General features: G+C 45.9%; 1 protein-coding gene across 5 annotated transcripts in view; it reads left to right on the top strand.

Moving 5' to 3' along the window:
* The first annotated feature begins 2,360 nt into the window (after positions 1–2,360).
* The window catches only part of LOC124612683 (la-related protein Larp4B), a 335,239-nt gene continuing 318,896 nt past the window's right edge, over positions 2,361–18,703 (top strand). For all 5 annotated transcript variants that reach the window (XM_047141018.1, XM_047141016.1, XM_047141012.1 and 2 more), the window contains exon 1: positions 2,361–2,476. In XM_047141018.1, coding sequence (XP_046996974.1) covers positions 2,396–2,476 — 81 coding nt within the window. In that variant the 5' untranslated portion in view covers positions 2,361–2,395. The remainder of the gene's footprint in view (positions 2,477–18,703) is intronic.

Here is an 18,703-nt window from a genome sequence, read left to right as displayed (position 1 = left end):
TCCAAGTCTGCTACAGAAATTTGCTAAAAGAAACATCTGCCAAAGTCTTGCATTCCTCGCTGCGACAAGGCAAAGCAATCTTCCAGAGTTGAAAAGCGAGACCAAAAGCTAACAGCTCTCTCCTCGCCAAGTAACAGCGCGCCACGCGGTCAGTCCAACTCACCCTTCTTCGACTGGAGCACAGCTGTGGACGCTTCCCGTACCGGCGGCCGACTGCCTCCCGCTTCTTCTCCAGCCTCTTCCACGCTCCGCGTGGTCCGGAAAACCCAAAGATGCCATTTCCGCCACCAACCTAACGCAGGTGGATTTCTCACAAGTAGCGAAAACCTCTTTGCCTACTTGACCACTACGAGAGTTCGCTATTCTGTGCAACTGCTGCTGAATCTGTACGACTATCGCAGACTTTCTGCAGCAGACTACGCCACCGTCTAGCAACGTGACACGCGACCACATTCATTCAATCACAGCACTATGAGAGTTATGAGAAAAGAGAGACAAGGAAAAGAAAGAGAAATGGTAATGAAAATGGGCTACCGGACTAATGAAAGGTGGCTACAGGACCCTTTCACTCTTCTTGTCTAAACTGTTTATCGTCCACGTTTCACTTCCATACAAATACTTTCAGAAACGACTTCCTGACTTTTAAATGTATATGCGATGTCAACAAACTTCTCTTCTTCAGAAACGTTTTTCTGGCCAATGCCAGTCTACATTTTATATCCTCTCTACTTCGACCATCATCTGTTATTTTGCTCTCCAAATAGCAAAACTCCTTTACTACTTTAAGTGTCTCATTTCCTAATCTAATTCCCTCAGCATCACCCGACTTAATTCGACTACATTCCATTGTCCTCGTTTTGCTTTTGTTGATGTTCATCTTTACCCTCCTTTCAAGACATTGTCCATTCCGTTCAATTGCTCTTCCAGGTCCTTTGCTGTCAGAACTAGAATGTCATTGGCCAACCTCGAAGTTTTTATTTCTTCTCCATGGATTTTAATACCTACTCGGAATTTTTCTTTTGTTTCCTTTACTGCTTTCTCAATATACAGATTGAATAACATCGGGGAGAGGCTACAACCCTGTCTCACTCCCTTCCCAACCTCTGCTTCCCTTTCGTACCCTTCGACTCTTATAACTGCCATCTGGTTTGTGTACAAATTGTAAATAGCCTTTCGCTCCCTGTATTTTACCCCTGTCACCTTCAGAATTTGAAAGAGGGTATTCCAGTCAACATTGACAAAAGCTTTCTGTATGTCTACAAATGCTAGAAACTTAGGTTTGCCTTTCCTTAATGTATCTACTAAGATAAGTGGTAGGCTCAGTGTTGCCTCGTACGGCCCCGGTAGCTGAATGGTAGCCGGCACGGTAGCTCAGCGTGTTTGGTCAGAGGGTTAGCTGCCCTCTGTAATAAAAAAACTGAGTTAATCGATCAACAAGGATCTTAAACGGATGTCTTACGACGTCCGCCCCAAGCAGATGCAACGAACGAAACCGAACAAAATGAGATTAAAAAAAAAAAAAAAAAAAAAAAAAAAAAAAAAAAAAAAAAAAAAAAAGGTCAGCGCGACAGACTGTCAATCCTAATGGTCCGGGTTCGATTCCCGGGTGGGTCGGAGATTTTCTCCGCTCAGGGACTGGGTGTTGTGTTGTCCTGATCATCATCATTTGCTCCCCATCGACGTGCAAGTTGCCGAAGACTTGCACCAGGCGAACGGTCTACCCGACCGGTGGCCCTAGTCACACGACATTACGATTGCCTAACGTGTTCCAACATTTGTACGGAATCCAAACCGAGCTTCCCCGAGCTCGGCTTCTACCAGATTTTCCATTCGTCTGTAAAGAATTGGTATTAGTATTTTGCAGCCGTGACTTATTAAACTGATAGGTCGGTAATTTTCACATCTGTCAACACCTGCTCTCTTTGGGATTGGAATTATTATATTGTTTTACACAACGAGTAAAATCTTTAAAACTCGAACAACTGAAGTATTCTCTGGCATGTGGTTTAAAGTGGTTCGTATATAACAATGTATTAAAGACAGCTAGCGCGGATGCATGTAATGACACATTTGCCCCGCGATCCATCCGCGAGTACGATCGTTAGATTATCTAAAAACTGTCGATAAGAAGCACACATTGCCACGCGTTAACAGCGGCTCTAGGCGCATAGGCGTAGACGCGCGTAGCAGAGAACACGTGGCGGCGCAGTAGCGCCGTGTGGTCGATAGGCGGCGCGCGCAGCCGCGGCCCGCCGGCGCTGGCGCCAGTGCGCACGCGCCGGGTCCGCGCATGCGCACCGGCACTAGCGACCAGCGCGCGGCGGCCGCGCCGGCTCCGCGCTGCGCTCCGCTCAGTCCAACTCGGCAGTGCGCCCAGACATGAGCTCGCGGGACCATGGCAGACTGCTTCCTGCCCTTCTGCCCCGCGCCCGTGCCGCCGCAGCCGCACCCAGAGTTCGCAGTGTTCTACGCCGCGGTACGTACCAGCCGCCCGCGCTACCAGGAGCTGTGGCACGTTGCGCGCCTCTGTTCTGTGCCTCTGCCGCCGGCGACCACGTGGTGCTTCCGCCCACCTGGCAGAAGCGCGACGGCCACTCGAATCTGCCGGCTGGTGCAGCTGCCGCTAGCCGACTCGGAAGTTTCGGATGTCAGTGCAGGAAATTGTTGATCTGTTGTGCCTCATTGCTGATTCGGCGTGCCCTCGCCACTTCCGCGCGTCAATAAATTCAGTGAAGCGTGCAGATCTCGTGACAGTGTTCGATCTGGTATTAACCCTACGCGCACCTCCCCATGTTTGCTGCAGTGGGTCACCCCGTAGCATATGCGTGTGTGTACGTACGTGTGTCCAGGCGACAGAGTACCGTTTTGAAGGTCAATAACGGTAGTGTGATTGCGTAACGTTGCTCGCCGGCGGTCGGCAGATTAAGTGGCCGCTGCGCTTTGGCCTGCGAAGTGTCTGGGTCCGGCCGCACCGGCCTTGCTCGTCTTGCCAGGTGGAGCGCCGCTGCGGGGTATTTTTGCACCGTGAAATCCGCACTGCCTCCCCCCCCCCCCCCCCCCCCTGCCCCGCCGGGAAGTAGGGCAGTGGCGCTGCAGCTGGTGGATTGCACTGCGGGCCTCAGACCTCGGGGGGTCCGCCGCGCCGATACGTCTCCGTCCGCACGCGCTATTTATACTGGCGTGACAGCAGCCGGTCGGTGCCACGGCGGGTAGAACGCCGGGTGTGTGGTGCTGCGACACGCTCTAGATTGTGTTAGAAACTATTCCTGAGCAATACGATGCCGTAAGAGAGGTGTACGTAGCCCTAGTACAGAAAACTTGGTTCCGGCCGGCGCATGTATCACTGTTCGCAGCTGCATTTCATATTGATTGCAATAATTAGCAACGATGCCGAGCAGCAACTTTCGTGCCAACGTAGGCTGTGATTTGATGGCGTTCTGCTTTGTTGTGCTAGTGAAGCCCTGTTGCTTGACAAAGAAAAGATAGCCGGTTAGTTAAGTGTGTAGCGATCGTACAGTAATAACCTGTACTTCCGTGCATACCTATGTATATGTCTTTGCTATATTTACCTTCTTTGGGTCGGCTTCGCCTAGAGAGTTCCAAGTAGTCGCGTGTTTACTCTTGCACTCTGATGTTAACCTGTGAACGTTATCCGAATAAATATTCTGCTGTAAGAAGTTGCTTTATGGGACTCAATACTTACCAAAAAACTAAAAGTGTGTGAATGTTTCAAATGTGACAGTACCAACGGTATTTTTCTGTAAAGCTAGAATAAGAAATTACTGAAGTGAATGGTTATAGTACACTACATTATGGTATGCCGAATTAAATTGCAAAAGTAATAATGTCCGTGTAGTTACGTAGCCGAAAGACAATTTCCTTTTTTAAAAAACAAAAACAAAAATCTCACAGGTTTGCGTATGTGACTGAAAAGTAATGATTGCTACGGAAGCATCTATCCAAGACCTCCCCCCCATATACTCAATCTTCCAGCAGAAATTCTGTAAACAGTGCCAACTGTCATAAGTTAATTACAATAATTAAAGTGTAAATACCCCCCCCCCCGACTCTTGCCGAAATACCCGCTGATCAAAAAGTCAGTATAAATTTGAAAACTTAATAAACCAGGCAATAATGTAGATACAGAGGTAAAAATTGACACACATGCTTGGAATGACATGGGGTTTTATTAGAACCACCCCATATTGCTAGACGCGTGAAAGATCTCCTGCGCGCGTCGTTTGGTGATGATCGTGTGCTCAGCCGCCACTTTCGTCATGCTTGGCCTCCCAGGTCCCCAGACCTCAGTCCGTGCGATTATTGGCTTTGGGGTTACGTAAAGTCGCAAGTGTATCGTGATCGACCGACATCTCTAGGGATGCTGAAAGACAACATCCGACGCCAATGCTTCACCATAACTCCGGACATGCTTTACAGTGCTGTTCACATTATCCCTCGACTACAGCAATTGTTGATGAATGATGGACATATTGAGCATTTCCTGTAAAGATCATCTTTGCTTTCTTACTTCGTCTTGCTAATTATTGCTATTCTCATCAGATGAAGCGCCATCTGTCGGACTTTTTTGAACTTTTGAATATTTTTATTTCTAATAACTCCATGTCATTCCAAGCATGTGTGTCAATTTCTACCTCTCTATCTACATTACTCTTTGATTTATTCAGTTTTCTAATGTATACTGACTTTTTGATCACCTGGCGCGATCCGGTTGATTTTGCGAAGCCTGTTAATGTGACTGTCAGGATTCTTGATTAGACATGCCTGTTAGGTAGATTGTTTACGTTCGTGCCATATGTTATAGCACTTTATCGATTGGCGACTCCATGGAGTGCTGTGCACAACGACCATATATGTTAAATTAAAAGGAAGGTCAGCCTTGGCCGTAATATTGACGTATTTATGTTGTGATCGCTTCTCAGTTTTGGTTATCAATAACTTGATACCAGTGTCTGAGTTTAATTTGTACACCACTGAAGATGATCACTACGTGCTCGAAAATCGATTCTGCTACCAATAAAACATCAATATTACGGCCAACGCTGACCTTCCTTTTAATTTAACGCACTTTTCTTCATTTAAGGGAGTGTTAATCATAAAAACCAAAATTTTTAAATTCTGTACTTTGGAAAAGTGAGAATATTTTGTTGCATATTACGTAGGAATTTCGTATATGAACTACGGAGACTGTAAAGGGGTCCATTACATAACCTTTAGTGTGAAAATGTGTTGCTCAATTTTCTGTATTTCTTAACACGGAGTAGTTCCCGGGTTTTGCACTTGTTACGTCAAGGGGGAAAATAGCCTTGCGCATAGGACACCAGTAGTATTTGTTCGAGGATACGCATCATGTCTCTTAATATTCAGCCGACCAGGCCCAGAACATCGGCATTACGAAGTGCGAACCAGCGTAGCAAACAGAGTAGTACAGATTGTGGCAGACAGGATGCGTACAGCGAGGTGTGCATTTAGTGCCGGACTAGTGACGTCTCCGGTGTTTAACGTGCATTTTATGACGTTGCTGTGAAACTTTGCGTGCGTGCTGCAGCGTGGGAAGCATTACAAAAACAACCTGACAGGCCACTTCGGGCGTGCATAGCTTTCCTGTAACTGAGTTTACGAGGCAGTTCATTGAAGTGCCATGAAACGGAGCGATCAATGGCGTGTTTACGGGTGTTCAGCCGAGACGTTGCCATAAAAATTAAAAAAAAACCGCTCGTAAGCGCACAATCACGCGGAGAAGACCTTGAGAGGTCATGGAGTGATGTAACAAGAGTCCACCTGATCTGAATGTGAACTTGGGAACACGCCGTGGTACATACAAATCTCTGCTGACGGCTGCGCCGGCGCCGTTCTGCCCATGTGGGTGGGCAATTGCTGACGGTCCGCCACATTTTTAACGTCCTGTCCGGATTTTACTACACTGCGTCTTGATCTTGGCCTGCCATGTAGTCTGGATGCCATTTTAGCGGATGACCCAGGAGCAGCTGCTCGCGTTCTTCGTTTTATCAACTTGACAAACCTGTCTAAGGACATTTGATTATGCTGTTTTTTTAATCCTATGCCTGTCAATCTTTTATAGTGTTTTCCCTTTTAGTTGCTGTTTTGAAGTTGTGCCTCGCGGTGCATTCCTAACAGTCTGGGCTCTAATGACCATTGAAGTTGTGCGCCCTAAAACCACAAAAAAAAAAAAAAAAAAATACAAATCTCGAGGACCTATGTAATCCGTAGCGCATGGAGAACTCATTTGTTTACCTAAAGTTTTGCAAAGAGATGTTATAAGTCACTAGGTCGGCGATGCATTTGCACACGTCACATTTTCTTTGTAGTTTACCGCACGTAACATCTGCTGTTGGCACAAAATCGTACATCACGACCTTCTGGTTAGCTTGCCAATACTAACGAATAAAGCATTTGTCAGCTGACACGCCTCAGTGGAGCCGTGACGCATTTTAATCGATGGCGGATCGAGTTAGGATTAACATGTATCAGAATGAGTGAGTGAGTGACAGCTGGTGATGCCTGCTGCACTGCCGACACGTCTCCTACAGCTCTGCTACCCCAGCTGCCAGTTGTCGCCCGTAGATGACCCTTGCGGTTGCCAGCGTAGCAATTGTGATTCGCTATCGTTGATTGCGTCATTCCTGTGCGTGGCATGTTTGCTGAAGCACAAAAAGTGAAAACACCATTACCACCTCCCCTCCCCCAAATCAAGCCACGAAATAAACGAACCACTACCGTGGCACAACGCTAACCAAATGCTGCACGTTAACAGGAAGCGTGCAAACGTGTTGGGAAGTCACCTGCTACTGCAGGCATATTGCGTGCCTAGGCAAATGCCAGTCGACAACATTGCGCCTTCCAATGCCCAGCTGTCAGTCACTCTGCTACAGTCTGGTCGAGGTACAGCGGAGGTCAGTGGTTTGCACCCTTTCTTACACCATTACCTGTGAGTGCAATCAGACATTAGCTAGTACCTCTCCCTTCACCCCCCTCCCCCCGTGCCGTCTGTTGCCCCCACTCCCTCCCACAGATTATCACCGACTTTAGCACCTAACTAAACTGTAGAATGAGAGACTTTCCTTGTAACATTTATTTTTTAAATTGTGAAAGATGACTGATATTTCGTTTCTCTGTGTGTTGGGGAGGGGAGGGGGGGGGGGGGGAGGCATTAGAATGAATGACTAATGGCCAGAGTTTCTGGTGCATCGCAATTGCTACCCGCAATTCCTGCTCAGGTAGGAAAGTTAACTATCCACAGTGAAGGTGGATGCTTGTTCCAAAACCTTTTCCTGCATTAATCCTCTCCACTGCGGTACTTGCTTGACCCGCACACTGCAACCAGATTTAAAAGCGGGAAGCTAAGATGTGTGCAATGTACTTGTTGTGGTATTCAGTCCAGAGATTGGTTTGCTGTAGCTCTCCATGCTGCTCTGTCCTGTGCAAGCCAGTTAGTCTCCTAGTAATTACTGCACCCTTCTTCGTTCTGAATCTGCTTAGTGTATTCATCCCTCGGTCTCGCTGTACGAGCCGGCCGCTGTAGCCGAGCGGTTCTAGGCGCTTGCGTCCGGAACCGCGCGGCCGCTACGGTCACAGGTTCGATCCTGCCTCGGACATGGATGTGTGTGATGTCCTTAGGTTAGTAGTTCTAAGTTCTAGGCGACTGGTGACCTCCGATGTTAAGTCCCATAGTGCTCAGAGCCATTTGAACCATGTCCCTCTACGATGTTTACCCTGCACGCGTCCGTCCAGTACTAAATTGGTGCTGCTTGATGCCTCAGAATTGTTTTACCAACCGATCCGTTCTTCTAGTCAAGTTGTGACGCAAATTGCTCTTCTCCCCAATTCTTAGCAGTACCTACTCATTAGTTACACGATGTACCCATCTAATCTTTAGCATTCTTCTGTAGCACAACATTTCGAAACCTTCAGTTCTCTTCTTCTAAGTTCTATTTATCGTGCATGTTTCACAACCATACATCGGTACTGTTCGTAAATCATTTCATTGCTGCAGCTCTTACTTCTGCACTAGCAGAAATTAGAGGACTTCAGGGTGTTAATGCTTTGTCTAACCACTGGGTGGTGGTGGTGGTGGTGGTGGTGGTGGTGGTGGTGGTGGTGGTGGTGGTGGTCTGCTTCGGAGCGAGTACTGAAGAAATTTCTTGAATGTGCTACATATAACTTGAAGACATTTTCTTGAAATATTGGTTAAAAAGTCTTGGTTACAATTTCAGTTTATTTTTCAACGATGCATTTCGCCTTATTTAGGCTTACTACCTGAGCCCCCATCTTACTGTTACTCGCTCTTGTGAACGGGAACGCGTTATGTAGATTTTGTTGCCTCTCTCGTACGCCTACAAAAGATAACCTGAAGATGCCTAAATGAGGCGAAACGCGTCGTTGAGAAATAAACTAAAATTGCAACCAAGAATGTTTTTTAACCAGCACTGTTAAGCGCTGGTTTGCTGTATGCGACATATGGATATGGGTTGGAAGAATTTTGTTGAGATGTTTAGAATTTGTGACGTATGTATCATTATCATCAGCGATGTACCGGACTTGGTGGACTACGTGAAGAACCTGTAACCTCCACTCCCGCTGATGCTACTGAGGAACAAGTAATTAATGATAATCAATGTCAGTCTTCGAAACAGTCGGAGCGTTCAGTTTTACCCCTCAGAAGATTTAATTCTATGCCTGACAGGGTAATTAGCCCCAGACTGGCAACCACTGTCGTAGCTGATGTTAATCTTCAGTGCTGCCCGGCACCCCGCCTCAGCCACGTTTTACGGTAGGTGTCGGGCATCGGTGTGTGGTGGTGGACGCGTGTAGCGCCCGCTGGCAGCCAGCAGACGCCGTTTCGACGGCGCTAATAGTCGCCGGCTGCGGAGGTGTCGCCGCTGCGACCGCAGCCACTTTGTCGGCGTTCCTGCCGAGAAAGGAAGGCGCGCCGGCGGCCGTGACGTAGCGGCCCGGTGCGAGAGAGTATCGGAATTGGCGAGGCGGCGCCGCCGGGGTGGAGGGGAGCAGCGGTAGCGGCAGTGACGTGGCAGCGGCAGTAGTGGTGGGGGTGGGGCCGGTCGAAGCGAAGCGCAGCGCGGCGCGGCGCAGAAGGCAGGAAGTGGCTGGCGGGCGGCGCTGCTGCACCGGGGCGGCGCGGATGCCCGGCGGCTGGCTGCAGCTGGCGGCGCCCTGGCTCTGGTCGTGCTCGTGGTCGTGGTCCGTGGCGGCGGCGCGGCGACACACACGCCGTGCGTACCGCAGGGGCGTCCGCGCACGCACTCGGCCGCTTATGTGACGCACCGAGGTCTCAGAACAGGGGGACACGGCCGCGGGCGTGCTTGTCGGCCTGCACACCGCTGCCGCGCGTTTAACCATTTGCAGCCAGTGTTGCCGCTCTTGTAAGTAGGCTGTTCAGGTTTTTTATATTGGTAACGCCATTTTAGTGTTGGGCAGTTGGCTGTTAACAGCGCGTAGCGTTGCGCAGTTGGAGGTGAGCCGCCAGCAGTGGTGGATGTGGGGGGAGAGCGGATGATCTGCACGTGTCCATCAGACAGTAAATTTGTAACATTGGATATCATGGACTGATTATATATATATAATCATTTTGAACATTAGTTAATTCATTACACGGTGACGCTAACACACTGCTTAGTCTTCACTGTCATTTCTCACTTTACTTTCCAGCCTAGTGTTAAGTTTTTCACCCACCATAATTATCACGTATTTCACACGATAACAAGAAAAGCACAATTTGAAGAGCAAAAATAAGAAAACACATTAACATAGCACTGAAAATAAGATCTAGTTAATTGCAAGCGCAGCTGCGAAATACTAGGTGCAAATCTACATGCATGCCACAACTGTTTTACTGTACAACAATGAAGGACTGCAACTACAAAGGAAATTCTCTCTATAATTACGCGCTAGCAATAAACAATAGCTACACTAATAACACAAACAAGAAAATAATCAGAAGATTCCAGTGAGTTATCCTCGGCTAAGGGTCCACATAGGAAACATTCCCTTAGAAAAGTTTATGAATTACTGCGCTGGAAAACAGCTTAGGTTGTTTGCTTTTCAAACAGCTGAGCAAAACTGAACGTACTCAGACATTACTCTCTTTACCTATTCTGATCAACACTACACTGACACAATATTTTTAGCGCAACGCAATCTTTAAATAATCCCTACAAAACAATGGCCCTGACTAACATTAACCTGTACCTTTCACAAATCAGTTACCTCACAAAAATCTTCGTTACTCGAACTACTGCAATACAGCGAGCGCCACTACTACCAGCTAAATAAAAGATTCTAACTACTGAAGGCACTAACTACTAATAGGCATAGTTGGCAAATGAAAGATTCTGATAGAGAACAAACAATGTATTAAATAGTGTTCATAGTATATATATACACCATGATATCCAATGTTACAAATTTACTGTCTCTGATGGACACACGTCCAGGTCATCCGCTCTCAAAACTCCATCTGCCTCCCCACATCCACCACTGCTGGCGGCTCACCTCCAACTGCGCAACGCTACGCGCTGTTCACAGCCAACTGCCCAACACTACAATAGCAGACTCCAACAACGCAAACCAGCTACAGACTACACACAGCACAGTCAGTGATTTTGTTACAGAGCGCTACATGGCGTTACCAACATAAAAACCTATACAGCCTACTTACACTCCCAAATCTCCCTTGTGGTGACACTGATCTGTACTAAACCTAGAGGTCTAGGTTGAGTTCCAGGGCGACAAAACTAGCGAATGTGATGCAAAATGTTGTGGTAACTGACCGACGTCCGTCTTTTGCTTGGTACCTGGCCACGTTGGGATACAGGGTAACAACGGCTGATGAAGCTGCCAAGGAATCGTGCTGCTGTCCAATGTCCCATCCTCTTGCACGACATTATCCCATTTTCTCACAGATGCATCGTGCGTCAGTGAGAGACTCAATGGTTGCAGGTGTCGGACAACAAACGTCGGTCACCCAGACCGACGACAAAAGCTTGTCGGACTTCGTGTTAGCCTCGCCGCTGGAAGGTTTTGCTTACCAGACTGAACATCGGGCATAGCCCTTTCACACATAGCTTCCTTGTCCAGGGGGAGGGTACACCTTTCTGTGAAGTCTGTGGTGTGCCGCTTTCAGTTCAGCATATTGTCGTTACATGTGCCCTGTATACTGATAAGGCAGCCCTTGGACTCGCTGGAGATCTGCCCACCGTCCTCACCGATACCAGGGTTAAGAGTGGTGACATTTTAACTACCAGGCCTCATCGCTAAAGTGGTGGGGAAGGGCGGCAGACTTCAGTACGCTATAAACCACTTTGCATGTGGGGACATCCTTCGTCCCGACCCATGAGATTTGCTGTTGATTTTTCGTCAGGGCGATGATGACCGTGACGTCGCGCGCCCCCTCAACCCAACTCATCATCTGATCGACGTCCAGCTTTGCTCCAGGCTGGAACGCAATCGACTTCATGACAGAAAAACGTCATTCGTAATAGCTAGGAAGAAACGATTTAGGAATTTTTATGCACTTAATCAGATTGGCCGCGTGGGATCAGCCGAGCTGTCTGAGGCGCTGCAGTCATGGACTGTGCGGCTGGTCCCGGCGGAGGTTAGTCCTCCCTCGGGCATGGGTGTGTGTGTTTGTCCTTAGAATGATTTAGGTTAAGTAGTGTGTAAGCTTAGGGACTGATGACCTTAGCAGTCAAGTCCCATAAGATTTTACACAAATTTGGACATTTTTTAATCAGATTGCTAGTGTCGTTTCATTAGCTCATGGTATGTTGGAATTGTCACGCGCAACGCGTGTTACATGAGGTCACTTAATTTTATACGCACGGATCATCGTACTGCTAGTTACGAAGGTGCTCGAACAATGGATAGTAATTTGGGTCGTCAAAGTAAAAAAGTAGCTACACACAGGGTCCCAGGAAGAAGGCTCAATATTCGGGGATATGACGGGAACGATCATTCGAAACAGTCCAGTAAAAATGGGCTCTGAAATCGGTACCTTAACAACTGTGAACACACTACTGAAGACGAAATACTACTCACAGCTCTTAAAGTATGCCTTTTGGAGCCCATTTTCACTAGTCTTTTCTATTGCGAATAGTCGATCCTGAATACTGACAATACCTCCCGGGAAGGCCTAGTATTTCTCATCGCCTTACATATTTCGTTGTAAAGTTGAACTTGGAGGAAAATTTCTGAATTTTCTGTTCACATCGAACCACAGTTCTCAGATTAATTTCCACCTTAAGCATTTTGCTTCAGTTTGCGAACGTCGTCGCCACAGGCGTGCTGAGACAGACCTTGCTGTCGGCTTAAAGCTGACAGCACTGCGCTAGAGAACTGCAGGGCGCGTTTAAAGTCCCTATGTTTAAAGTCGCTGTGACAAACTAGCGCCAGTGTCAGAAAACTCAACGGAGCGTCGAACCGAGGACGCTTCACTGCAGACCCTGTAAAACAAAGCGATGTGCATTTCGTGGAAATCTGTTTGCAAAAACCTCTCATAACGAAAAGAAAGGCGTACATTAGAGGTGGTCGATCAAGTACAAGCGCCACACACGAATCTCCGGCGTGGTTTGAAAGCCCTGTGCTCGTCACATACACATACAATTCTGGTAATGATCAGGTAAGTCATCGCCAGAGATAAATTGCCTCTACCTAAAGAGATTTAAACGTTTCTTTATTCATTCGAATGTAAAAAAAAGACGCGTTAGTTGTCATTGCTAAAGTCTAAATAACTGTTCACACTTCTGCAATATCTGTATCAGAATCTAGACGGGAAAAAAAGTAGTGACTCGGTGGCCAGCTGCTGCCCCATAGTCAGTGCATACGCCTCCCTGGCAGGACTGAGCTGTGCCGAGTCATGTCTTCCGTGGCTCTACGCTCTGCCTTAGTAGTCCAGTCAACGAAGACGAAGCTCGAGTAGTCACTAACTTTCGTACAGTCGCAGAAAGGGTTGGCAGCAAGAACCCACTAGAAATGTGCGGGGTGCGAGTGTCGAACCGCTGTCGTTTCAAGCTCACTTTCCTTCAGTTACTCGCGAACTGCAGCTTCTGGCGAAAATGTTTCGCGGCTCAAAATGAAACTACGTAAAGTTGCCTACAACAAAGCTCCTATTCGTTTTCTTCCCTCTCTACAGCCGTTGCAACGGATGGAGATATCGCAGATTGTTAAAAATATTGTTTTAATGGCACTCAATTACTGTTCACTCTTACATGTGTGTAGCTCGTCTAAGTGCAGTAGCGCCTATTCAGGGATAAATTGTGTTGGGAGGGTGCAACAGGGTTGAGGTGGTGGCATTCAGGGGTAGAAGCGCGAGACAAGGTAGATCGCAGGATTGTAAGTCACGCAGTTCGCACCTTGACAGGTTTGCAAAGTGAAAAGCGAGCGCGAGATTTCTTGTTGTCACAAGAAGCAACGACATGGCCCCTAACAAAGTTACACCGACCCTCCGCAATCACTGACTACCCCGTGCGCAGACACTCCCGGACGAACGGTGTCTTTATTCGGCGCAAAGTGCGTTAACACTACACGGAATATAGAGAGGAGCTACTAATAATTAAAGTGGAAGAAGCGTATATGGACAGAATGTACGTAAATCTCTACACTCTGTCCTAAAGCGCTAGAGGTTAACTGAATGTTCCTGATCCAGTAGCTTTCTTCCGTGGAAGGCAACTCCCCACCCCCACGGGTGCTGCCCGCTTTTCAGTTTGCAGACAGATTGCACCTTCTAACAATACCACCACTTGCAAAGTAGATTAGAAATCAGATTAATAATGTTGCTCACGCAGCATATGTTCGCTTTATCGGGCAACAACAAAACTGACTGTGGATGGTATCGTCAGAATCGAAATAATGTCACTGTAAATAAGTCATTAATTTGGCACCTATCTTGAAACGATTCCCACGTAGATTTCGTCGAAGTCGTTATGGCTCATCTTGTTGATTCTACGGTGATTCCACTTTGGCTGCTAGAGGGTCCCGATCTGTATTTTAGCAATATTTGAAGACCTAACAAATGCGTTTTTCAGCAAATTCTTAATAATCAAATAATCCCAGATCGGAACAATGGCATGGTAGAAATAATTTTTGACTTGGTGTTCACGATACACATTTTTAATAAACTTCTTGTAAATTCACATATACTTTTTCTTAATTGTCACATCATCAAGAAAACAGTTTTGTATCAATCTTCACATATTTAATTTCCACTTTAACCAAACACAAGACTTGACTGCTCAGTGAGTTCTTGTTTATACAGTGGAGCTATTTTCAGTTCATTAAATGAGTACCTATTTGCGGCTGTTAAATGAGCGATCATGCAAGAAAGCTACGGCCGGTGTTTTGAGCTGTCTACCTTGATGAAGTGCTTGACCAAAGTGTGGCAGTCTGCAGCGTGTATTTGACAATGTCGACTTCGTTGTCTCAACTATTACAGGCTGGAATACTCGCAGCACGAGTGGTATTACATCCACACGCGGCCTCAGCTCTCCTAACATACGAAGAGGCCCAGATCCTTTTTTTCCCCCTCTGCTACAGAAGTAGGTTAGCTAGTTATGGAATTTGAAATTTCAACAAGTCAAGCAATGTATTACATCAGAATGTCATCGATCTGACAAGGGAACCTCCCCATCGCACCCCCTCTCAGATTTAGTTATAAGTTGGCACAGTGGATAGGCCGTAAAAACTGAACTCAGATCAATCGAGAAAACAGGAAGAAGTTGTGTGGAACTATGAAAAAATAAGCAAAATATACAAACTGAGTAGTCCATGTGCTAGATAGGGAACATCAAGGACATGATGCGCTCAGGAGCGCCGTGGTCCCGTGGTTACCGTGAGCAGTTGCGAAACGAGAGGTCCTTAGTTAAAGTCTTCCTTAGAGTGTAAAGTTTTTTTTATTTTCAGTTTATTTGATAGTCTTATGTTTTCATCATGTTTTTGGGAGTGATTATCACATCCACAAGAAAACCTAAATCGGGAAAGGTAGAATCTTTTTACCCATTCGCCAAGTGTACAAGTTAGACAACATATTCCTGTCATGTGACGCACATGCCGTCACCAGTGTCGTATAGAATCTATCTGACGTGTTTTCCTGTGGAGGAATCGGTTGACCTATGACCTTGCGATCAAATGTTTTTGGTTCCAATTGGAGAGGCACATCCTTTCGTCTACTAATCGCACGGTTTTGCGGTGCGGTCGCAAAACACACACTTAACTCATTACAGTGAACAGAGACGTCAATGAACAAACGGACAGATCGTAACTTTGCGAAAATAAAGAAGGTAAAATTTTCACTCGAGGGAAGTCTTGAATCAAGGACTTCTCGTTCCGCAGCTGCTCACGCTAACCACGGGACCACGGCGCTCCTGAGCTTCTGCTGTACTTGATGTTGCATATGTTACGGATGGAGTACTCAGTTTGTATATTTTGCTTAATTTTTTACAGTTCCACACTTCTGTTTTCTCGATCTGTGTTCAGTTTTTCAAGGCCTACCCACTGTGCCAACTTATAACTAAATCTGAGGGGGGTGCGATGGGGAGGTTCCCTTGTAAGCATGATGAGTCATGGTCCAGCAGACGCGTTGACCCCTCCCCCCCCCCCCTCGCCCCCACCCCTGTTGCAAGACACACTGTGGATGTGCGATTAGTGTTTCCACTCAGTGCAGCTTACTCCAAAAGTGTAAGCAATCCCTGAATAAAGAGGTGTATGCAGTCTGAGCGACAATGTTGTGCTAAAACTCCGGTCATTCAGTGATTGACCACAGACTGAGTATAAAAGACAAGATTTTAAACATGGCTGAAACAGCAGCTATTGAAATTCTTCACGGTAAATGACAGCCAAAACAGCTGCAGCATAAAGATTTATTAAAATTCTTGACCAAGGTTTCGGTATATATAAATATACCTTCATCAGAAGTAAAAAATCTAAAATTACATCCTGCAATGGAGATTAATAAAACAAATGTGCCAAAGGCGTCGTCAAGACATCTGGAACTTCCAGATTCAGCATCCGAATGTTATTTTCATGCTTAAATAGTTACACAAAAGATGTAGCTAAAAATAGTATGCTAAACAGGTAGTTGACAGTCCATGTTTAGGCATAATGAGATGATACACCAGAATAGATCTGACAGACTATAACTACACAAAGCAAATGTTGACTAAAATACTATGCTAAGAAATGGAGATGTCTTAACTATTGACGACGCCTTTGGCACAATTGTTTTATTAATCTCCATTGTAGGATGTAATTTTATATTTTTTACTTCTGATGAAGGTATATTTATATATACCGAAACGTTGGTCAAGAATTTTAATAAATCTTTCCCCTGAAACTGTTTCATCTGTCATTTACGATGAGTACAAAAGGGTTCAGAAACTTTACAGTACAGTGTAACGTTTACCAATAGTCCCTTTCGCACCAACACTACTGATGTCTGAGTAACACAAGTTAATTCTCAATCACTGTTCATAGGAACGTATATTAAAACACTATTTTTAATGTGCAACTTTTTACTTTTCCTGTGATACGGACACTTAGTCCTGGACAGAAAATGAACAGGACCTCTTTTTTTTTTTTAAAGGAAATATAATGTAGTTTAATTTCATGCTGTAAAAAATTTCGATAGAAGCCTCGGATTTAGTAAATCAGGAAAACATAAAGTGACCCTGAAACATCCCTTCTCCCCTCACACTCCTGGCCGTGGGGATTTTAAATACGTTGTTAATGATACTTCCTCGTACCACTGTACAAAAATTTGCGACTATAAGATTTTCCCCTAATTTTTCTTTGCCTAGTCAGCGCTAGGTAGACTAATCGCTAACAGTTATCGAACTTTCAGGTAAAATACAATATGCTTTAAAATCTGTCATTTGTCTTGGTGAAGCATTCACATAAGTCTAACACACTGCGCAAGCTTTCACATATAACGGAGTGATGTGGGTGAAGATTGACATATCAGAGCACAAAGACTTTGATCAGTCAGTAAACTCATTAAACACCGTGTCGCCGTCAGTTCGGCTCGCCTGGGTTATGCATAATGGAATTTGCTGCCTGCGCTTGCAATGTTTTACAGTAAACAAGCGAAATCGCGTAGCGTGTACAGTAAGCGTGACTGATGCACAATATGGACGCAAATCAATAACGTGGAACTGCTGATACAGACATACATACCTGTGACCAGTCTCCACGGGCGTTAAGCTGGAAGCTTGTCCGACGCACCAAATTTAGCCGACCTCTCTCCTCAGGTGTTACTAACAAGGGAACCTCCCCATCGCACCCCCCTCAGATTTAGTTATAAGTTGGCACAGTGGATAGGCCTTGAAAAACTGAAAACAGATCAATTGAGAAAACAGGAAGAAGTTGTGTGGAACTGTGAAAAAATAAGCAAAATATACAAACTGAGTAGTTTATGGGAAGATAGGCAACGTCAAGGAGACGGGAACGCTGGAGCGCCGTGGTCTCGTGGTAACGTGAGCAGCTGCGGACCGAAAGGTCCTTGGTTCAACTCTTCCATCGAGTAAAAATTTTAATTTTTTATTTTCAGTTTATGTGACACTCTTATGTTTTCATCACTTTTTTGGGAGTGATTATCACATCCACAAGAAAACCTAAATCGGGCAAGGTAGAAGAATCTTTTTACCCCTTCGCCAAGTGTACAAGTTAGGTGGGTCGAGAACATATTCCTGCCATGTGACGCACATGCCGTCACCAGTGTCGTATAGAATGTATCAGATGTGTTTTCCTGTGGAGGAATCGGTTGACCTATGACCTTGCGATCAAATGTTTTCGGTTCCCATTGGAGAGGCACGTCCTTTCGTCTACTAATCGCACGGTTTTGCGGTGCAGTCGCAAAACACACACTAAACTTATTACAGTGAACAGAGACGTCAATGAACGAACGGACAGATAATAACTATGCAGAAATAAAGAAAATAAAATTTTCGCTCGAGGGAAGACTTGAAACAAGGACCTCTCGCTCAGCAGCTGCTCACGCTACCACGGGACCACGACGCTCCTGAGCTAATTTTGTCCATGATGTTGCCTATGCGACCCGTGGACTTCTCAGTTTGTATATTTTGCTTATTTTTTCACAGTTCCACACAACTTCTTCCTGTTTTCTCAATTGATCTGTGTTCCGTTTATCAAGGCCTATCCACTTATAACTAAATCTGAGGGGGGGGGGGGTGCGATGGGGAGGTTCCCTTGTAAGAGTCACTGTGACAGGAGCATCACAACACCAGGTACATCACTGTAGTAACGTCCAGGTCTCACTAGCGACCGCAGAAGCGGCAGTAAAGACATCAGGCAACGCGTTTTGTTGAAGTTCAGAAACGTTGGACTGAATTAAAGGCGTGTCTTACTAACAGAGAAAGTTCTTGTCTAAAGTTTGCAAGTTCAGGTATGAGCCTCAACAATTTTTTGTCCAATTGAGTTTCGGAGTAATAGTATCGTCTGTAGAAGAGGATCCACATCACAACTTACTTGGCATTCCATGTTACTGCACGAGAACTAATTCATAACCTGTGGACAGTAACAGATTGTTTGCGTCTGTATAATGTCCAACAAGCAGCGAACTGTATCCTTGAAAGTAAAGCTACGCACGGTTGTCGCTTTTATCCCGTAATGAGCAGTAACTTCACCGCAAGATAAACTG

This window comes from Schistocerca americana, chromosome 4 (genome assembly GCF_021461395.2).
Source record: "Schistocerca americana isolate TAMUIC-IGC-003095 chromosome 4, iqSchAmer2.1, whole genome shotgun sequence".
Classification (NCBI taxonomy): Eukaryota; Metazoa; Arthropoda; class Insecta; order Orthoptera; family Acrididae; genus Schistocerca; species Schistocerca americana.
The sequence above is the reverse complement of the archived record's forward strand: the minus strand, read 5'-3'. Positions and strand labels throughout refer to the sequence as shown.